We start from the raw sequence: 23478 nt of genomic DNA on the forward strand, positions 1-23478 counted from the left end.
AGATTTTCATTATGCTTCCAACTTCATTCGCTCAATTTATCCCTCTACCGCCTGACATGAGTAACCGGAGCAATATTGTCACGCGCCTACTTCCCAAAAAGTGAGCGCAAAATGACTTGCACTGATTGTTGCCGCTACGTACAACTTGAAAATGTTCTCTGTTGCGTACAAACGTCATCAGGTTGCTACGCTCAGTAGTTTACGTATACTTTAAATAGAAATTTATGTTCCAGGAGAGTGATATACGGCGGTAGAGGGTTATAATGAAATAGTTTGCCTCGTCCATAATGTTGTTTCCGCAAAGCTATGACGAGCGCGGTGTTCTTCTTCTTCTTTTCAAGGTGTCCACGTTGGGTGGACTGAAAGCCACAGGACAGCCACAAGGATGACCGTTGGGCCTGAGAGCTTATGTTAGCGCGGTGTTCGCAGGTAGTATTGTCGACGCTGAAGAATAGGCCTGGTGTGGCCTGTTGTCGATTCTGGTACTTTTCGCGCGAGTTTTTCAAATCCGAGCATAGCATAGCATAGCACTTCTGCATAGTATTGTCTAGTCTGTTTTTGAACGCGTTCATAGTTAGAGCTTTCAACAATGTCATCAACAAGACTGTTACACAAGTCGATGACTCGAAGCAAGAAGATCGAAGTGTCGAATACTGGTAACTATTTAAGACTTTTGTTTCGTTTTTAATTAATCAGCTTCCGTGCGTAGATGTGACGGATACTAAATATATGAAGAAAATTACGTACTGCGTCTATGGTGCATATTTGTCAAACTTTCAATTAATCTGAATGATGATTACGCTTGGAGGAGTCAAAAAATCCCAGTGGATGACCAGTGCAGTTAAGACTCAGCTAAAGACCAAGAAAGAAGCCTACAAGCGTTATTTACGAACTCGCAGCGAGTCTGATTATAACCTGTATGCCAGAGCTCGAAATCAAGCTAAAAAAGTTTGTCGCACTGCAGTGAAAAACTTCGAAAAAAATATTGCTAAAAATGCCAAAAAGAATCCGAAAGCCTTATTTTTGTACGCTAGTTCGAAGTGTAAGTCAAAGAACGGTATATCTGATTTGAAAGTAGACCAACGAAAGATTTCCTCTGATGAGGGCAAAGCTAACATTCTTAATCAGTTCTTCAGCAGTGTGTTCACAGATGAGGACTTGAACAGTATTCCACATATTGAGGAGCGCCCAGTCGGCTCGAAGTTAACATGTTTTGAAATACACGAAGAAGAGGTTATCGAATCACCGACATGTGGACCAGCCTCCCCGATGACATCGTTGGCGCTCCAAGTATGAACGCGTTCAAGAACAGACTAGATAGAGCTATGGAAAAATATATGTTCAGATTTGAAATGCCTAGCTCCTTATCGAACCCGGTGGAAGTCTAGTAGCTACTTCAAACTATCGCCAGTAATGAAAAGATCCGGTCAAGTGATACGAGTTTAGATCTATGAACAAGGCACGAAAAGGAAAAGAATCGGCGACAGGCCACATCAGGCCTACATTTCAGCGCCGACATCATTATGTTATGTTATCATTATGTTATGATAAGAAAATCCTAAGTTGAATACATGAGTAGAATAGTCTATGTAAAAAGATCGGAAAAAATCTGTATACAAACCATCAGATGTAAATGATTATAGTATCGATGATCCCGCTACCCTGATTCCAGAAAATTCATCATCAGACATTGATTCATGCGACGTCTTATTAATGCGTCGTACAAGCTTGTGAAACGCAGGCACGTTAAGTCGTTAACCCGTTAACCGACTCCTCATGAACGACTTTCATAAAATGAAACGAGTTTTTATGAACCCTGTTGTAATAATTAAAATTTAACATAAATGTTTTAAAGAGACATACCGTACACTAAACGCACGGCACAAAAACTTGCAGGTAAATAAAAGAATAATATTAGTTAAATTCATCAAAATTGTCAGAAAAAAAACAATAACATACGTTTACAAAATAACATGCCTTTGTATATAATACACTGATTATTAGAATCAGCACAACAAGAAATAAATAAGCAATTTAATTTATCATATTTTATGTTGATGTATGTCCTGGGATAGACAAGGAACTTGTCGATCTCATGAATTCGATGACATCGAAACAGCTCTCGTAAACTGCACACGTGCCAAGTCTTTTAGAGGGTGACTTAACTGGTACAATTTAGGATAATAATTTAGAAGCGAAAAACAAGCTAATAAATACGCCATACATTCATGAAAGAACATTTAGGAGGCCATCCGCATCATCAATTCAAAGATTTTAAAAAATAGAGCATAATTAATAATATTATTGAATTTATTTGGAAGATATATATTTTACTTTTTCAAGTTTACACTAGAGTTACTCATGTTAATATGTACAGGATAGTAAGAAGTTGTTCCTGAGGTTGATAGTACGAAAAATGATTATTGTACACATCTTACCATACACATCAGAAACTTTGGCCAAAGAGCTGAAAATATTAGATACATATTATCAATATGTTGAACTCATTGAAATGTTGGCCAATAGATGTTGAATCGGTTTCTTTCTCAGGCACATGAATGCTATTCAAGTCCAGATGCAACCTAAACTTGTGCGCAGCAGCGTACGCCATAATAACGTCGAATAACTTCATCAGGTCGGTCGGATAACGAAGGAATTATCGTCCGGGAAATCTGATTGCCAATTCGACTAATTCAGCTGCCCGCCGAACCTGAGTCGGTGAGCGATTTGAATTTGAGGATCTTGGAATCATTGCACATTTAAAACGAAAACCACGTCTAAACATCGCATTTTATTCTTATCCGCTTAAAAATTTCAATCAATAGGTTTTCACGTTACTTGGCTTTTCTATTAAACAATTGGGTTTTCAATCTCTTCCATGTACATAAATTCGTTCTATCAGGCAAGCTTTCTTTAAGTTTTGGAACTGATGATAAAGCTGGTCTCCTGATAGTTTCTAAGGAAAATATGGTGATTTTATTTGTAATTTTTTCACTTTTAAATCCTTAATTAATCAGTGAGTTGCGCAGACAAATGACATACAAATACTTTATACGAGTAAATAAAAAAAATAAATATAGAGGCATCTTCGCATTCAACACACGAACAGAACTTGAATGAAGAGCAGTAAACGACCAAGGGAGAAGACATTCGAGAATAAAGCAAACGTTTAATAATAGGTAGTTGTTACATTTCAGCTCTTGAGGGTCCTAAAATTCTTATCAACTCCAATTTCAGCATTTTTTAGAAGCGAACATTCGCAACTTGGCATTTATCAACACGTAAATATTTTGTAACCATTTTATGACGGCTGAACGTTCACAGTTAAATCTTTAATTGTGGTTCTAAATATAAACCTACATATAAATACTTACATTTGACAAATATATTTAAATTCAAGACAATATAGAATTAGAACTTGTAATCAGATTTGAAACGGTACAGGAAAAATTTATGAATCGGAACATCGGAACAAGCAAGTTTCACTAGAACGCGCTTCAAAGTAATTGTTATTAGGCCGCGTTACTCCATTTTCAACCGCAAGACGAATAATTGTCCGTGATATTTTCCAGCTAATACTAATCCTGTAGATTATTCAATTTCAATGCCTAAAAATTCACATACGCGGTCAGGTGGTGCGTGACAAGCTTGAATCAATGAGGGGGCGTGAGGGTTCACGGGACGACGCCACGTCTCGTACAAAAGTCTGACGGCTCTAGATGTGCGGGGATGCTGATGTGGGCAGGATGTTCTCTAGATGTGGGCGGGGGGATGTGCTCTAGATGTGCGGGAAGACTGATGTAGGCAGGATGATGTGGCCGAAGATGGTGCCAGGCCGCGGTGCCTGAGATGTGGTGCTGGCGCTGGCAGCCTCCAGCACCTCGGCCACCTTCTGCCGCACCTGCTGCCGGGACAGGTCGCCTCGCAGCAGCAGCAGCGCCGTCAGGTGCTCGCTGCTCATGTCGGGGTACCTGCCGGAGGAGATAATAGTCATGCAATCTCTTATCTCTCATGACTTTCATTTTATTCTTGTGGTTGGGCGGCGATAACGCTGAATTAATGCGCCATTATTTGCAAAAATAACAAGGCCACATAATAAGTGAAATAAGTAGGTATACAATAATTAGTAAGTTGTAAGTAGTTTGAAAACAAAGATTCGTAGAAAAGTTAGAAGAATATCAAAAGCTGAATACCAAAGTATTGTCGATAGCTGAAATTATCTTCAAACCATCTGAGAACCACATAGTAGATGAGTCATTTAAAAAAATATTTTGAACAGGGAACTTAAGTTTACCGTTTACCACTAGAAAACGTAGTCTCATGAAATAAATAACAGTTAAAAGTACTAATCTAGATTCTCTGACTTCCTCTTCAGAGGCGGCAGCTCGAGGTTGAGCATCTCCGTGTCCGGCGTACGGATGACTTCAGCGAGGGCCTTGATGACGTCACAGGGGCTGTCGTAGCGCAGGCGGTCGCCCGCGATCGCCGTGAACACGGACTGCAGCTTGTCCGCCTCCTGAACCGCAATCATATCAACGTACACTTAAAAACTGATAATAGTAATGTTACTTGGTGCAATACGAGCATATGGAACATGTACAGGCGCACTAGATGATCCCTTAAATGTTATTATTTAATGAATTTAAGCATTTGAGATAGAGATCATCAAACCGAGACAGTTGAAACGTTAACTTGAAAAAATATTCTAGTTGATGCAAGTGAAAATTATATTAACACGTTAACTGCGCTATGACCTAGTACTTAACCATAGGTCGTATCGTACTGCACGTGCTAAACTTCTTATTAAGATTGCCACAGAACCAGTATCAACAGTTGACACAAAGCCTTATCAATTAAATATCATTCATTTTTATATTTGCATGACTTTCATTCCTGTGCTGCATGACTTTGAATTCCATTTGATGCCAAAAAAAAACAACAACCACAAAAAAAAATTAAATAAACACATTCTCCAACGCAAATTCGTGTCAAATTAAATTTCCGGAAAAAAAAACAAATTTCCGAAAAACAATTCTTTTGTCGAGATGAACAACGTTGAAAGTATCATGTGCATTACGCTCATACCTCAGTGACGCGGTCAGCGAGCTTCTTCCTGTCGTCGTGCGTCTTGAGCGTGATGCGCCGCTGCAGCAGCGCCGTCGTGTAGCGCACCGACACCTTCTGGATGGCGAGCACCAACACCTGCTCGTAGTTCCTGCACAACGAACACCAATTAGTGGAAAGGAGGCCATCCACAGGATGTGGGAGGACCTCCTCCCACATCCTTCCTAGAGAATGTGGGAGGACCCAATTAGTGAGAAATGAACCACAAGCGCTGATGCCACCGATGGCATATTCCAGGTCTCAGGTACTCTAAGATAACAGAACGTAATATCTATTAACGGTTATTGTATTTAGGCAGGTACAACAAATTAGACAACGCCTTACTGGGAGGGCGCGATTCGTTGATATTCAGGCAAGATCAGAGCAGCAAGATAATCAGCCTCTACATGACTTTTTGGAGCACGAGCGCAGATCTCGGCATTAGACATCATGAGTGGAATCCTGATTCATGTCTTATTGCTGGTTTGTTATGGTCTCTTCAAGAGAGGTGGGAAGTATGATAAGCTTTATATATCTTTTCTAATTCGATTTCTATAGTCTACTGTCGTCTAACCCCGTATTTTTCATTTCTCTATAAATACTTCCTCCCTGGAGACATATCTTTCATTGTTTAAAGCTTCCCATTAGTAATTGGGGTCTTTACCAGTGTTGTACTACCACCATTCATCCAGTAATTCCATATGAGAAGAACGTACATAATAGCTCATAACTTCATTGCTTACTCTTCAAATTCGTAAATACCGCTAATAACTTAAGAGCTTAATTGCAAATTGTGATTGACTTTGAGTGCAGGTGCTGGTAGTCCTCGAAGTAGTCGTTGAGCGTGAGGCAGATGGTGCTCAGCGGCTCAGGGTCGTTGAGCCAAGCAGGCGTGAGCAGCGCGCTGAACTTGGGGGCCAAGTCGAGCAGGGCTTCCTCCAGCAGCAGGTCGCACAGCTCCTGCTGCAGCACCTGGACAATAACAGAAAACTTGTGAAGAAGATCTTCGAGCTCGGACAACATGCCATAAACAAGTTACAATGTAGATCTTCATCTGAATTAAAGTTTCATCAAAATAGGAACCCAGACAACTACTGAAAAGAACATATATGTATCGCAAAAATTCCACGAGCGTCCAAACGCAAAACGTGTCTGTTCTCAACACCACTGCAACAACGGTCGGCTTAAGCTAATCAAATTTGGGCTGAATATTTCGTTTTGACTGGTTACAATGAAGAAGAGATGAACAATTCAACGGACAGTGAACAGGCTCCATTGACAATGACAGAGTTTACATGGAAGTGAAAGGACTCCCCTGACTGTGGACCCACCAAACGAAGGAACGTTCACCTGACTGTGGTATGTCTCACCTAACGAAGGAAAGCTCCCCTGACTGTGGCATGGCTCACATAACGTTGGTAAGCTCACCTGAAAAGCCTTAATAAGGGCAGAGAAGTTAGTGGCCAGGGAGGGAGGCGGATTCTGGGAGGCAGGAGGGCGCCAGAGCTGCACCACGTCACTCAGCGCCTGACAGCTGTTGGCGAGCGCTATCATGTACGTCGTGAAGTATTGGATCTGTTCAATAAATTGTCATTAGCTTAGAAATTATTCATAAATTTATTTCGTTACATGATTGGAAGAAACATCGTACACATTAGCATCAAAATTGAAGATAATTCACAGCATTTCCCCGCTTTACACCACGAAATACAGGGAAGCAAAATAGGTTTTTTAATTTTCTACGTGTTCATGAATTGAGAGTAAACATTACACATTCTACCAGAAGGAAAATAGCTACTGAAGATATGTTGTGGCATGTGTAGCATGTGGCACAGGGCATTCGTACACAGGAAGATTATCTCACTCGTGAGCGGTCGGCAAAGTAAGAGTCGCGGTAAGCCATGATCGCCCTCCTGTAGCGCTCAGCGAAGACCTTCAGCTGCTGCAGGGAACACAGTATCACCTCGTGGCTCACCATGGGGCTGCCCGCGAGAAAATCAAATCCTTTATGGCATGAACGGTAATATCAAAGCTGTCTCAGTAAATCGTATCATTTTTTTAACTACAGTCATGGTCACAACTTATATAAAATGAGTGATCGCAGAGTGCGAACTACATGACTTTATTTTTGTTCGCCATCCACGCACTAGACAGTTCGAGTTGAGTCTGTGATTATTTTTTCTTAGGCATTAACCAGACATAACACTGACATCTCTATCATGAACGCTACAGGTTCATTCGCACATTTAACGTCTCAAAGTTAATCGGTCGCACGCGATGGACCGTCTCATTTACGCTACTAGTAATGGGCAGACTATCGATTGAGACGCAGCGTTGTTGCACAGATAGGGAGATAAATACTGTGATAGGCAACAACAATACATCATTCAATTGGTGTCACAATAGCTCCCTATTTGTATTAATTCCAATACAGAACCACGGTTATTGTACCTAATTAAACGTGACTTTCGCGTTAGGTCGTGACACAAGTGCAAAGTTATTTGACGCTTCTCAAACGAGAAAGATCAGTAAATGTAGATTTTACAGTCACCTTATAGTGTTGGCGACGTCGATGTTCTGCTGGACCATCTGATGGAGGAGGTGCGGCAGCTCGGTCTTGTAGCAGCCGTCCTTGTCAGTGTCGGGAGGCTGGTCTTTACGCCACTCTTGGCTCTCCAACTCCAGCGCCTTCTCCAGCCACGACTCGTAGTTGCAGCGAACGTTCTGGGTAAGAGCAAGACGTTTGAGAAATCTCAATAGCCACTCTGTCAAAAATTTTCCAGTTTCTGTGAAACATAAAGTTTACAGCAACATTAGGCAATCTTGAATGATTTGAAGATGATAAGCACACGAAAGACTCCACCATGAAGTATTGAAACAAAAGCTTCCAGTGGAGCTACATATTACATAATTTTCAGCAAATTGATCAAATATTTCACCGTTAAAAAATATTTTCTTTATAATAATATGTAGATGCGAAATACATGGTGAACATATTTCTTCATGTAAATTAAAAAAAAAAAGGAAAACTTTAAAATTATCATCAAAATTGGTACATTTGAAGAGAGATTAGCTTTTTATTTGGATTTTTGAGAGTATCGGGCCAGACCGTAAGGTATTTCTTGACGAGTCCTTCAAGGACTTTTTTCTCGAGCAGAGGTGGGAAAGCAGAGACGTTGAGGCCCAGAGAAGGATGACCCATGAGCTCAGGCCCGTGGTACGTGTTAAGCACCCACGACAGCAGCGTCACGAACTCGTTGTCTTCCAGCCCGCTCTCAACCATTTCCAATAGCTGCAAAAATTGTTCAACCACTTTCACACCAAAAATTGTCAAAAATTAGAGAACTAAGATCAAATTTAGTCATTTGAATTATTTAACATGCTATGCAAATCAGTGAACTCCATAAAGATACAATTAGAATTAAGCATGATGGATTTTCAGATGCACTGAAATGTATTCAAAGTATGAAGTTCACCTTACTTGCGTTTTCCTGGATACTTATAAAAATATGGAATAACATTTGTCATCAAATTTTTCGTATATTTGTAGAGTTTTCCGTAAATTAAACATTTAGACAAAACATTTTCAAACAGAGGGAGGAACGCGGCTGTAGCGAAGATGTTACCATCTCCAAATTTAATATGCAATCTTAAAGCCAGGCCTGTAACTAAAACAATAACAAAGCTAGGCCTGGAACTAAAGCAATAACAAAGCCAGACCTGTAACTAAAGCAATAACAAAGCCAGACCTGTAACTAAAGCAATAACAAAGCCAGGCCTGTAACTAAAGCAATAATAAAGCCAGGCCTGTAACTAAAGCAATAACAAAGCCAAGGAGGACACACGTGGTTAGCGACGGCCGTGTGGTACATGGCAATGAAGGTGTTGACGACGTCGTAGTGCGGCGGGAAGCATTGCACACAAAGTCCCTTCACGACACGCAGGTCTTCTAGCGTCAGTAACCGGATCACCTGTGAAAAACATGAACAATTTAGCCTTATTATATAGCTCTTGTAACTCTTAGTTACAGCTCAAAAATTTTTGTTTAGGTAGGTAGATGCTAAAAACATGGAGAACATGTTTCTTTATGCAAGTCATAGAAAAAAAAACTTTAAAATTATAATAAAAATATTTTCAAAGAACATTTGAAGAGAGTTAAGCTTTTCATTTATTTTTTATCTATGGACCTATTTACCGTCGTCAATGCTATTCGTACCTATTGGCTTGGACACGAGAGGTTGAGTCAGAACACAAAGGGTTAGGGCCATTTAAATAGCAATTGAAAAATTAACTTTCTTAAAATTAAAAAATACAGTATCTTTTAATTACGAATGCTAATGCTATTTAATTGCAGAAGATAAAATTTGAATCTTTGCATTGAAATTTATCAAACAGTATATAAAGTTGATCATAGGAATTCAAGAAATATCGACATGAACATTATAGTTTTAATAAGAGAGCTCAAATAATTACCCGATGATCAAACTCAATAAACCTTAATGAATTTCGAAAGTAATTCCCAGCACATAATGAAGAAGTCACCTCGAGATGTCGGATCAACCAACTCTTGTTTGTTTCCCGGTCCTCGAACTGATTTGCTTCTATCCTGACAACCACGGAATTCTCCAGCACCGACATGGCTTTCTGTCTCCATTTCTTGGGTCGACCTTCAGGCAAGAATCCACTGCTTTTTTCACGCTGAAATAACGCAAAGTTATTGTTATTATTTGGTTTTAAGGGTCTGACTACATGCGCATAGATACAATACCAGCTAGAGGTATGTCACCTTCTGTTTCCAGCACATTAGTGTTTGTTTCTTATGTGCAAATAATGTACGGCTTTTGAAAACCAATCTCGGCAAGCAAATAAATTAAATTTGTCAACGGTGCATATTTTATTCATCTTAGAATAGCACAGTCAGAAAAAATAATCGTACAAACAGTGCCATACTTTCTGTACTGACAATAGCTGACATGCTTTTCTGCTAGGCAAAGCTGGCTTAGGAAAAACCAGAAAAGTTCAAGAAGTATATCGCTATTTGGAGCAACTTGGGTATATTATCAGTCTGCTTAAATTCCTTATTTGGAACAAGACGTGCTCTTTAAGTACTCCGATTACAGAAGTATTTTACCATTGAATTTCCCTGATTTATAAGCATGGTGCCGCGGTGCGCTACATAACAAGCAGCGGAACAACAATGACCTGCAGCGCGTATTGGTCAGCGCGTTCCTCTCTCTCTACTATGCGCAGGGCGGTGACCAGCTGTGCAGGCTCCTTGCGTACGGTGTTCAGGGCGCGCTGCAGCACCACCCACACTTGCTTGCCTGCCATAAATACGTGTGAGTCAACATCAAGTTCAAAATATTGCATATATTCGTTATATAAATTAAACTATAAATCTTCAAAATTGTGCACATTTAGCAGCGGGTGAACACTGAACAGGTAAAAATACGGAAATGAAAATACGTGAACGTTAACTCTGGCACATATTCAAAATATTTGAAGGGGAGCAAAATGTAATTGTTCAAAATTATGCACATTTAGCGGCGGGTGAACATGTACAAATGGGAAAATTAAAAATGGTGGAAATAATCATATCTTGCGTACATGCAAAGTATCTGAACAATAGTAAAATAAAATTGCGCACGTTTGGAGTGGGTTAACATATATCAATGTAAAAACAAAATATTATTGGGATATTACTCTATTTAAATTTGAAGGCACATCTCAAAAATTAACACATCAATACTAAAGAGACTCAATGAAGAATACTGTACGCAACGACTGGGAAAAAACTTGGTACAAAAACCGACATTGGAAGTGTGGTATGATGGAATAGAATACCTATTCATATTTTGATATGACAAAATGAATTGAAGATTCACAAAAATACCTTCATTCGTAAGGAAAATCAAATTGCATTACTTTTCAAGTGAATAGATTAATCAAATTGGGTGGATAAATCCCGCCCGACGGTGAATTTAACGATTTTTTTCTAAACCGACCTTGAGTAAAGTTGTCTAGCTAAATAAATATATAGAGATATACTTATATACAGATATCTCCAGATAAGGATATCCATCTAGAGTTCTGGACAGAACGCTAGATTCTATGGAGATAAGAGTTTCTACCGAGATATTCAGAGAGCTTGTTGACGTCAGCAAAATATTCTGTGAGCATCTTAGTGTCGTTGGGGTTCTGGTGAGGCAGCTTGTGAAGCTCAAAGAGAAGATCGTCTCGACTGTTCTCCAGATCCATCAGACACTGCCATTGATACACAAAATATATTAGTATATCAAAATATTAAATGAACAAAGGTTAGCTTGGCATTTCAGAAAATAAACCACGACATTCGTTCACCATAAAAACGACAAAAACCTGACGTTCTAACAAAAAAGCTGAAAGATTGAACTTCATCCAAAAATGCCACTGAATCCAATTGAAATACCATTCTTTATTTTCTTGCATGACGACTAAATTTGGTAGCTGTTGTGAAATCGGCTTCAAAGAATTTTCGGTCACACATCTATAAATTTTGGTCACACATACGTATATATGTTGCGTATGACTATATTATACATTTTTATTTATTTACAAAATCATGTTGCTCTCACTGTGAAAAAAAAACACTTAATGGCAATTAACCTGGCGACAATTAAGACAAAATTTCAAACAGAATACAAGTCCAACCTGATGAGCATACAACAAATTGTTGTCGGCAATGAGCTTTTGTGTCTTCTGAATGCTCTCAGGCACAGTGAAGATATGCTTGAGGTTCTCGGTAGCTGCGAGGTATTGCGAGTATCTCACGTATTCCTCTCTCAAGCCACTCATCGTCTCACCAAGACCTCCTACTCCAGACAGTAGCTTCTCAACTTCAATTTGCCTTGATAATAGGAACAAATAAATGCTTCTGGAGCTTTTGCCTTAAGGCAACAACATCAATTATGTTATAGATAATTATGTTTAAATTGAATCACTACCTTATAGTCTTAGCTGACATCATCATTATTTATTTGTAAACTAGTATAGGTAGTAAATTTTTTGAATGTGGTAGAGAAAAATTGAATAAAAACAATTACAATACAATATTAATAATTTCCTGTAACTTTATTCGTTAGGTTGATAATGTCAAATAAATTTAACATCGATGACCGTAGATATGTTAAAACTCACTTTCGTTTGACATCTTGCAAGTCTTCGAGAGCAGTCTGGAGCTGGGTCAGTCCCGTTCTGACTCCGTCTAATTGACTCTGCATGGCAGTTTTCAGCATGGCTTCTACCGAGGCCTGAAAATAAATTATCATTTAATAATTCAATATTATTTAGGCAACATGTTTGTCCTTCAAGCACAATAAAAAGAATACGTACCATACGGTATTTATAATTGCCTGCAAGCAAACATTTTAAGATCAACCTTTATGAGTTTGTCACCTGTCTTGTAGGTAACAAAGCTGCAATAAATTTTTAATACTACTGACAGATATTTAGGGCAACTCTTTGAAGCAACAACGCTCCAAAGGTCAAATACTTAACCAGTAAAAAATTTCATCAGCACCAATCCCCTTTTTATCGTGCAATATTTCTCCGTTCAAATCAGCAGAGTACATGCATCAGGGGGTGCTCTGTATGCGTGTAAAAGTTTGCTCTAAAATTTATAGGTTGTAGGGTAGAAATGTGTGCAAACCATAAATTATTTTATGACGATGAGTTTTATCATACGACGTATTTTTGAATCTGGAGTAAACCGGTCGTGCATTGGTATAGAACTGCCATTACGTTACACGGTTACACCATCTATATTATACAGACTCCACTACGTAGTCAGTAGTATAACAAGAAAATTATCTTCCTTTTGTGTTTCAGTAATAAAGTAAATAGAAGGCAAACCTTTTTCCTCGTTGTTCTCCTTCTGTACTGGTCAACTTTATGGAGCTGATCAGGACGTTGAAGCATATTGGCGACCAGAATTTTTGCGCGTTGGATGGCACACTTTTCAGCTGCCTCCACTTCACCACTGGCTGAACTGACATCATGAACTGTTTCACCAGATCCACCAGCAACACTGCCTGAAAATAAATTTAAATTAGTTTTTGAAGAATAAATTGAATTGAAAGATCATCTCAAAGATCCTTAATTTTTTTTAAGTGTGTTAATTCTGACTTCTACTTTCAATATGGAATCTACTCAAATTTAAATATTTTTGAAATAAAATTAATGGACAAATACATGCAAAAATTTGAATCATATACCTACAAATATGCTAGGTTTAATGTTTCAGCTCTGTAATGGTAAATATTTATGATTCCACTTTATTACCAAAAATTAAAAACCATAATGCATTATCTACTGAATTTTTTTCTTATTGACACAGGATTTTGGTCAGCATAAGCATCTAAAGGGACAATCCTTTTTCTAGTGAGCTTTTTCCTCAATTAGATGAATCCGTAGGCAGGAAAATGGGCTGGAAGGAAGATGGGCTGCCATGACACTAAACATATTCTTTAAAACGAATTCATGATCTCACGCGAACGTATTCTGGCGCATCATTGCCATGTATGTACCAGCATTGCTATGTATTATTGACCTACCTATTGAATGCTGCAGTACATGCGTTCCATAATGGCTACTGCAGCAGCTGTGGCTGCGCGATCGTATCCTGGAACCGCGATAGTAGTAACTATGCGCCGGCGCCGTGTGGCTAGGCAGATATGCAAATTATTGACAGTATGTGCGTTCAATGCCATCTGTGGCGTCAGCGCACTCATGTCCTAAGGTATGCACTATTAGTAACCATACATACGTATAGTAACAGCAGCTGCGGAAGCACAATTGTTTTCTTGTGTCTATGCAAGTACATGTATTAGAGCCCATACTTACTTTCCACGAGGGCTGCTGCCGCTAGCAAATAGAAAGCTCTAGATTGCATTAGAACGCTTTAGAATGCATTAAAACGCAGGAGACTGCATTAGAGCATGGGTCTCTATACCACGGCCCGTGAGCTGGATCCGGCATGCGGCTAGGTTCTATCCGGCCAGCCAAGGATAGTCTCATAGTTCAACATAATGTGTAAAAAATCGAGCATGGCGTTTATTTCCGGTTTCATATGAACTAAAAATAGTAAATGGTGGGACAGGCGTAAAAAGGTTTCAGAAAGCTTGCTTTTGGCCCTTGGTGAAAAGTTTGGAGTTCCCTGCACTAGAACACAGTGGAGCACATTAGAAAGCAGTAGAGCGCATTAGAACCCAGTAGAGTGCATAAGAAGGCAGTAGAGCGCATTATATAGAACGCAGTAGAGTGCATTAGAATGCAGTAAAATACATTCGTACCCAGTAGAACGCGTTTGTATGCAGAAGGACGTAGTAGAGTGCATTACAGCACAGTATAATGCAGAGGAGTTATTAGACAGCACTAGATCGCATTAGAGCATATTAAAATGCAGTAGAGCCCATTAGAACCCATTAGAATGCACTAGATTGCACTAGAGCAAATTAGTATGTACTGTAATATAATTCATTAGAATTAGAAAAAACATTGAATCAGATATGAGATTTTCAAGTTGCAATCCAGATGCAAATGTATGTGGGAACAAGCCATATCAGGACATACGCTGGGCGAGTTATACTGCGAGTATGCTAATTACATTATTTTAGCTCCCTGCACACTACTGAAAGGGCTTGGAGCCTTGTGTGTGCCAGATTAAGTGGAGCCAGCCACTAAGCTGTATTTAGCATTCACATTTTACAGAAGAAATTGGATAGAAGCTCCCAACATAGTTGCAACCCAGAGATTATTCATTATCGGTTATTTTTCATTTCCTCATTTACTTAACTTTTAAACCAATATCTTATGTATGATATGCTGGTTTCCATAATACTTTGCTGGTCTGAAAGAAGAAGAGTCTGTAAACTCTGCTTTGCCACTATGGCTCCTGGGAATTCCAGTCTGTAAATTAGTGCCTTTCAGATCGAGATATCGGCGTCTTTTCAAGCTCTCCATCAGCCACCTCGACCTTAAATCGGCGTCCACGACCGATCATAAACTATAGATTACTCGATCAGCCCCGCCGTCACCGCACGCATCTTCAGCTTGTTTGATTGCTTGTATCTGTCACCCGATCACAATGTGCATACGTCTGGCGCGCCCAATGCTACTGCTGAAAAAACTTGTCTCCGTTTCCATAATGTATTGTAAGCAAATGATGCCTCAATACATTTTAATGCGTTCTAGTGTATTCTAATCATCTCATGCAATTGCATTAGTTCCAACGTAATCTACTATGTTCTAATACAATCTATTGTGTTTTAACGCAATCTATTGTGTTCTAACGTTATCTATTGCGTTCTAACGCAATTTATTGCGTTCTAACGATCTATTGCGTTCTAACACTATCTATTGCGTGCTAACACGATCTATTGCGTTCTAACACGATCTATTGCGTTCTAACACGATCTATTGCGTTCTAACACGATCTATTGCATTCTAACGCGATCTATTGCGTTCAAAAGCAATTTAATGTATCCCAAGGCAATCTAATGCAATCTCTTGCATTCTAATGCATCTAATTTAACCTAATACAATCTAATGCATTCAAATTCAAACTGACACTTTATACTGCAATCTAAAGCATTCTAATGCAATCTTATGTAACCTAATGAATGAAACCTAATGTAACCTAATTCAATTTAATGCGTTCTAGTGCATTCTAATGCATTGCAATGAAATCTAGTGCAATCAAATAAAATCTCAATGCATTGTTACACATTCTAATTCAATCTATTTAATTTTACTGAATTAGGTTGGTTTGAATTGGTCTGGAATGATTTGATTAGGGTTGAATTGAGTTGGGTGTGGTTGAATTGGGTTGAATCAAGTTGGAACAAGTTAAATTGGTTTTGGTTGATTATGGTTTAATTGGGTTGAGTTTAATTAAATTTTGGTTGAATTGCGTTAGGTGGGGTTGAATTTGGTTGGATTGAATTGGGTTGGGTTGGGTTGAATTGGGTTGGGTTGAATTGGATTGGGTTGAATTGGTTTTGGTTTAATTGGGTTGGGTTGAATTTGTTTTGGTTGAATTGGGTTGGGTTTGGTTAGATTGGGTTGGGTTGCATTGGGAAGGATTGGGGTGGGGTAAATTTGGTTAGGATGAATTGGGTTGGGTTGCATTGGGATGATTTGAATTGAGATCAATTGGGTTGGGTTGAATTGGTTTGGGTTGAATGGGTTAGGATTGGGTTGAATTGACCTGGGTTGTAATGGTTTGGGTTGAATTGGTTAGGATTACATTGGGTTGGGTTTGGCTGAATTGGATTGGGTTGCATTGGGTTTGGTTGCATTGGGTTGGGTTCAGTTAGATTGGGTTGGGTTCAGTTAAATTTGGTTGGGTTCAGTTAGATTAGGTTGTTTGAATTTGGTTGGGATGAATTGGGTGAGGTTGAATTGGATTGGGTTGAATTGGTTTTGGTTTAACTGGGTTGAATTTGTTTTGGTTGAATTGGGTTGGGTTTGGTTAGATTGGGTTGGGTTAAATTTGGTTAGGATGAATTGGGTTGGGTTGCATTGGGAAGGATTGGGTTGATTTGAATTGGGATTAATTTGGTTGGGTTGAATTGGTTTGGGTTGAATTGGTTAGGATTGGGTTGAACTGGCCTGGGTTGTAATGGTTTGGGTTGAATTGGTTAGGATTACATTGGGTTGGGTTTGGCTGAATTGGATTGGGTTGCATTGGGTTCAGTTAGATTGGGTTGGGTTCAGTTAGATTGGGTTGGGTTCAGTTTTTAGATTTGGTTGGGTTCAGTTAGATTGGGTTGGGTTCAGTTAGATTTGGTTGGGTTCAGTTAGATTTGGTTGGGTTTACTTAGATTAGGTTGTTTGAATTTGGTTGGGATGAATTAGGTGAGGTTGAATTGGTTTGGTTTGGTTCAGGCAACTAGACTAATGATGTAGTCTGTTTATTTGAAATGATTCATCACAAGCTGCTTTGTTATCCATTGTCAGTGCCGTGAGGCTCTCTCAACGCAAGCACTCAAATATATGCACTTAGAACCATCGGGACTGAGCGCTACATTGAGTAGTTCTGGTGGCTCTGAGCGCATATGTTTGGATGCTCAAATATACACTCTCACAGCAATCAGAACTGCGCGCTACAGCGCGTAGTTCAGGTGGCGTGGCCGTTAGAGCAAATGCGTGGGTGCTCAAATGTAGCTCCACAGACATTGGAACAGCGCATAGTTCATGCGGCTGTTAGGGCATATGTGTGGCCAGTGTGGGTGCTCAAATATAGCTCTCACAGGCATCAGAACTGGGCACTGCAGCGCGTAGTTCAAGCAATGATGAAGCCGTATGCTTGGGTGCTCAAATGTAGCTCTCACAGCCGCATCCCGCATGAACTGCGCGCTACAGCATGTAGTTCAGGTAGCTATGAGCGCATATGCTTGGGAATGGGTGCTCAAATTTAGCTCTCACAGCCATTGGAACTGCGCGCTACAGCACGTAGTTACAATTGTAACATGTAGATCAATACGGCGTATAGGCCATAACAATCGTAGCTAAATTGCAATTTATGGAGAAGCATAATTGGCAACTTGCGTCCAGTGGCATCTACCTCGGCGTCTTTGGTGCATGAAATTGGCATCCTTGACCTATGTTGTGTTGTGCCTAATGTGCCATGCTTTACAGTTTACACTTTACAGTCTGGCCTGGGATGGGAAATAATAATATTGCCCGACTCACAAGCATTTTTGTCCAATACACTGGTCATTTTGACCCAATTTTCCAGTTAGGTGCATTGCTTCTTCTAAGTTCTAAGCAAGACCAAATTTTTCTTTCAGCCTAGACTCTGTCACTCTGTCTCTACTCTGTTCTTACCTGCAACTTTGGCAGCTTCTCCTAAGACAGCAAGAAGTCCTCCACCCTCCATATTGGATTTTGAACAGTTCCAAATTCAGCTAGTATTAGCATTCACTAGCCAAAAGACCAATTTAAACTAATTTTCTTTTACTAAATATAGCCTTTTTCCAAAGAGGATAGTCTTGTTGAAGACTTGGTGAAATTGGTCTACTAGGGTCTAGGAGTGATCATCATGAGGTGGAGTTTAGAGGTGCAGTAGATTCTGAATGACTTCACAAGTTCGCAGCCCAGGTCACCAAGACCCAGCCAGGTGAGTGAGTGAAACTGAAAGACTGTGAAGTGACAGGACAGGTCGGGTTGGTCACTTGTGGATGTGATGATTGGTGAATGACTTGCCACACCTGAACGTAATGCCTGATAGAGGATTCCTAGTTGCTAGTACTGTAGCAGTACGGTCAATTTTTCAGCTTTGAAATAAATGAATTGTGTACGGCAATAAACTGCTGAAAGCTGCTGAATAGCGACTACCTATCCTAGCACAGCTCAGCTACCCTAATTTCCCGGAAACTATGGAATCGTAGTAAGTTTCTGTATAAGCGGATATTTTTCCGGGAGACACGTATATAAATTCTGAACACGATTATAATAGAATATTTGTTATACTATCGTCATGCCTAAACTTTGTACAGAAGTTCTGAACACAGTTACAACGTTTTCCATTGTAAATGTGGGCAGTACGTTTATGCCGCAATCTGCTCTTCTAGAGTAGCGTATCATACAAATTAACTATTTTACAAAATATTTGCCACTCATTAGGTATATTTTCATTGTACAAATACCTGAAGACTAATTTGATAGAGTTGCATTCCATTGACTCTTTCACAGATTTGTGCACTCGGTGAGTTCATAGCACACACAATGCTTAGAGAACTGTACTTCGTCGAACTCTCATCATTCGGCGGCTGTTGACGACTTGACGTTGAGAGAGTTCGTTTGTGAACGGTATAGAATTCAAACATGAGTTCCATCGGCACAGGGGTGAGTTACAGCATTAATCATGTAGTAAAATTTCCTGTATAACGTCTGATGCTCTCTTATCCATTTTTATTTGACCATAAAATTTTTTACAACTTTTGTACGTACTAACGTACCTATTCTTAAGGTTGTAAACTCGGACGTTACCGCTGCAATATGTGTTCTTGAAACCTGCAGCTGGCGTTTTTAATATTTTCTTGCATTTCAGTATGATCTATCAGCTGCTCAGTTTTCTCCTGATGGACGAGTTTTTCAAGTAGAGTATGCCCAGAAAGCAGTGGAAAACAGTGGGTAAGTAGCTACTAACTAATTAGCCTACCAACTTTACAAGTAGTGACCTGAGTCTGAAAATCACTCTGAATCAAGTGAAAAGTGAATGGTAAAACTTTCTTGACTATTCAAAAGTAGCAAGAATAATGAATACATTTTGAAATGCAGTATTTTTTTATTTATTTAATTTTCACCTAACTATAACCTTGCTATATTTGTGTTGATTATTGCTAAGCTATTGGCTAAAGTTAATGTTTTCTATTTTTTTTTTTATAGCTAAGATAGCAAATTTCCTTCTGAATACTAAAATCTTGATAATCTAAAGTAACATATGTTTTTAGATACAAATCTTTCAGCTTTGTAATGTTAATATGAACAATATTAGGGTAAACGCAGTATATTCCGACACATTAAGGACGCATCGAGAAATGAAAAACTATAAAAAAAAATGGTATGCGTTACGTAAGTTCTGTTGCCTTCACATGACTCTCAAAACACTTCACTACGCATCAGCAATGATGAAACGTCACAAAATGTTGCCATATTTATTAAAAAGCCTTTAGAATGGAAACCTACCAAATCCCTATATTCCGTCACTTTGTGTGGCAACATCCGACACGTGGTGAGTCGTATTGCTTCAGCGCTTCAAATTTAACTGATACATATTGCCGACATCCACGTGTTCGAATTCCGTTTGCTGTGTGAGCTGTATTGGGATACAACACGGCTTTGAATTAGAACACTAACGAATATTGAACACTACTTAATTACGTTTTAATTAACAGCTATTAGGCTTTTAATTAAGCAATCAATTTTTGTACAAAGCTTTGAACGATCTGTGTGTGTCCAATTCAAGTTGTGTCGGAATTAGTTTTCATGTGTCGAAATCCAACATCTCAACTTAATCATCTATTAATTTATTTACGACTTGAAATCAGCGAATACAAGTATACTTAAAGGATTCCTAATATATTCACAGACGTATTTAAAAGTCTCAAACCATAATATTCTTCCTATAAAAACAGTTATTCACTATTTGGTAGAGCCATGTCAACTGTCAAATTTGACACATTTTTCGATGATCTCACCACGTGGCATGCATTGTCTCTCTTTGGATCTCAATATTTTCCCACTAGATGGCCAAGACCTAGTGTTTTTGCAGTATTTCGACACGCAAATGTATGACGTCACCATTTCAACCATCAATGAACGCATGGAACTAAAACAAAGCTTAATATAAAGGAAAAGCTGGAGAGGTGAGGGAATTACCTACGATGTCGGAATATACCGCGTTTACCCTACCACTTGAGCTCCAACTTGAGCTTTACTGCATTTTTTAAATTTTTAACAGTGAGATACTCACTAAATTGCCTCCTATCTAATTGTTAACTAAAGTGCATGACTGGGCCACAAGATTCCAAATGTACTGAAATTCTAATTCTAAACTGCCATTTGTAACTGAAGGGATCAGCATTTACACCCAATGCAGGCCAGGATTGGAATTTTCATACTTTTTACTAAAATCTTGCAGCCCCTATTGTTGGGTTTGTATGCTATGATATAGGAGGTAATTCGTCTAACTGTAATCTTGCTGTCCAAAAATGGGGGAATGCTCTAGTTACAGACTGAAAGGTAGATATATCCCATGCCAGATGCAGACCATCTAAAATGACAGTTACTAATCAATATCCCAAAATGGACCATAGTTCCCAAGATTCTGACATCTTAACCTACAAGGCCACACATGTTAAAAGGCTGTTATTGATCTTTGTGATTCCACAAAAATTGATAAAAGTTATATATTTTATTTTGCTCTGGTATTAATTCATTATTATACTTCAGGACAGCTGTTGGACTGGTCTGCAAGGATGGTGTTGTACTTGCTGTTGAAAAAATTGTGACATCAAAGCTGTATGAACCAGGAACCAACAAGAGGCTCTTCACAGTTGACACTCATGTTGGCTTGGTGAGTGTCTTGTCTCTTGTTATCATCAGTGCTGTCAAATACAAGAGTAGGTGTGCACACATCCAAGGAATTTTTATTTGCAATTCTGTTCATTTTGTCTCAATTTTGTCTGTATTGATGAAAAACTACTTGCAAATAATGTTATTTGGCTCCTCTTTCTAAGTCACAGTAATGAGTGGGAAAAAAATTCAGTCCTAAACAATCTCTACAATCACTCAAATTGTGAGTTTGTTCTTAAAAAAATAATTATGATTCAAATTTACCTTCTAAGGTTTCTGGTAAATGAAAATTTTTTTGTTTAATTCTTAAGACCTTATAATGATTATAGGTTCTGTTCAATATCATGTATATTAGCTGCCTTAGAGTCTTAAAATAATATATCTTGAAATACACTAGGATGAAAGAAGAGTTGCTTAAGATATTACTGCATAACTTTTTGCTTTTAATTTGGATTAGAATTGGGCTAGGTTTTTCATAACAATTGTAATCATATGCTGCACTTGCCCACAAATATTACATGCTCCTATTCAACAAAATTCCTGTTCTTGACAATAATTTGGGTAGTTCTTGCGTGTATAATGCTAAGGATGTTTTGGTACTGACAGGCCTGCGCTGGACTCCTTGCAGATGCAAGAGCCATTGTTGACGTGGCGCGAAACGAGGCCGCCAACTACCGGGCAGAGTACAGCGTTCCCATGCCTGTTAAGGTCTGACTTAGCTTCTGGTATTCTAAGAATATCTTAGGATTCTTATTGAAAAGCTTCGTGATGAACAAAACGAAATGCAGACCAGTGAATTCCTACAATTATATTGAATTAAAAATATGTTGATGGTTGTGCATCGTGATTTCATATTTGTTAATACCCATTATCTTTCTGTATTATAATATTGTTTCAATTACGTGCATAATTTCTATCTTTATTTCAATTCAGCTTTATCCACTTGTTTCAACTCAAGCATACTAATATTATATTTATCTAATCAAATTCAACGTATAAATTCCTTATTGATGAGATTTATTGTGGCATCTTCTCATGATACGTAAAGTTACCTCTCATTTTTGTTTGCATCACTATTGGAAATAATTGAACTGCTCAGGAGCTGACAGAACGTGTGAGCAACTACCTACATGCGTACACCCTGTACTCGTCAGTGCGTCCCTATGGCTGCTCCGTTATGCTCGCCTCTTACCTCAACGACTCTCCACAGCTCTTCGTCACCGACCCTTCAGGCTTGTGCTTTGTGAGTCATTTCACTTGCATTGCAATTTGGTCCTTCAAATATCTGAGTCATGAATTTCGTTCACCTCCAACATTCCGTCCAGATTATTTGTTCCATTTTTACTAGAAATATAGTAAAGTAATAAATAGTAAAATATTAGTTAATAGTGATATTATTATAATTAACTGCTTAGTTTCATTTACTTTAACTTCAACTTCTATCTATTATTGTCTTTGAGTAGTTATTTCTTTTATCGGTTCATATGGTAATTTGAACTTTAATGCATCACACCTTTCAACCCAGGGATATTTTGGAGCCGCCATTGGCAAGGCAAAGCAGAACGCCAAAACCGAGATAGAGAAACTGAAATTGAAGGAGCTCACCTGCAAGCAACTCGTCAAAGAGGCTGCGAAAATGTGAGTTTGACCTTTTTGCTTCATTTGGCTTGTACAAAACGAGATAAAATTTTAATGTTTGGTCCTACAATCTTTTTATGGGCATTTGGTTCAAAAGGGTTGAATGCATAATACTCCTCTCTGACAATTTCGGATGCCACAGATTACCATAATTCTACAAATAGAATTTAGAGCTGATATTTACCAATTTGCTACCATAGATGAATTTTCAAATATTTATTGAAGAATGTGTTGAATGAGCTATTTTTTCAGCATTTATCAGTAGATTGTTTCCCGATGCTATCGATAATGCTTGTTGTTTTCACAGCATATAACTAGTAGATTGTTTCCCGATGCTATCTATAATGCATGTTGTTCTCGCAGCATATACCTAGTACATGACGAGGTGAAGGACAAGCAGTTCGAGCTGGAGCTGTCATGGGTGTGCGCCGAGAGCCAGGGGAGGCACGAGCTCGTACCTAAGGCACTGAAGGTGCAGGCCGAGAAGTATGCTAAAGCCGCCCTTGAGGAAGAGTCCTCGGATGACGAAGAAGATATGTAGCCTCTCGTATAGATATAAAACAGCTTTTCTTATATACTTCATGGTTTGATTTAAGCCTTCTCTAGACATATCAAAGA

The 23478-nt window shown here is 38.8% G+C and overlaps 2 protein-coding genes across 2 annotated transcripts; one reads left to right on the forward strand and one right to left on the reverse strand.

Annotated features, from left to right (window-relative positions):
- Nucleotides 1-1912: 1912 nt before the first annotated feature.
- LOC108674217 (exocyst complex component 3) lies at nt 1913-18507 on the reverse strand. The gene is made up of 16 exons (XM_018162148.2): nt 17971-18507; nt 12994-13172; nt 12280-12392; nt 11794-11989; nt 11235-11367; nt 10306-10427; nt 9646-9801; nt 8949-9074; nt 8213-8395; nt 7655-7827; nt 6968-7085; nt 6532-6678; nt 5906-6075; nt 5086-5215; nt 4365-4516; nt 1913-3971 (listed from the first exon to the last, which is right to left on the reverse strand). The coding sequence occupies exons 1-16, from the start codon at nt 18020-18022 to the stop codon at nt 3779-3781; spliced, it is 2343 nt and encodes a 780-aa protein (XP_018017637.1). The 5' UTR covers nt 18023-18507; the 3' UTR covers nt 1913-3778.
- Nucleotides 18508-18888: 381 nt separating this feature from the next.
- Nucleotides 18889-23437, forward strand: LOC108674219 (proteasome subunit alpha type-3). Its single transcript, XM_018162150.1, has 7 exons — nt 18889-18990; nt 19196-19278; nt 21100-21223; nt 21829-21930; nt 22322-22465; nt 22748-22860; nt 23224-23437. The coding sequence occupies exons 1-7, from the start codon at nt 18970-18972 to the stop codon at nt 23399-23401; spliced, it is 765 nt and encodes a 254-aa protein (XP_018017639.1). The 5' UTR covers nt 18889-18969; the 3' UTR covers nt 23402-23437.
- The last annotated feature ends 41 nt before the right edge of the window (nt 23438-23478 follow it).

The sequence above is a fragment of the Hyalella azteca genome, unplaced genomic scaffold, assembly GCF_000764305.2.
Source record: "Hyalella azteca isolate HAZT.00-mixed unplaced genomic scaffold, Hazt_2.0.2 contig2628, whole genome shotgun sequence".
Lineage (NCBI taxonomy): Eukaryota > Metazoa > Arthropoda > Malacostraca > Amphipoda > Hyalellidae > Hyalella > Hyalella azteca.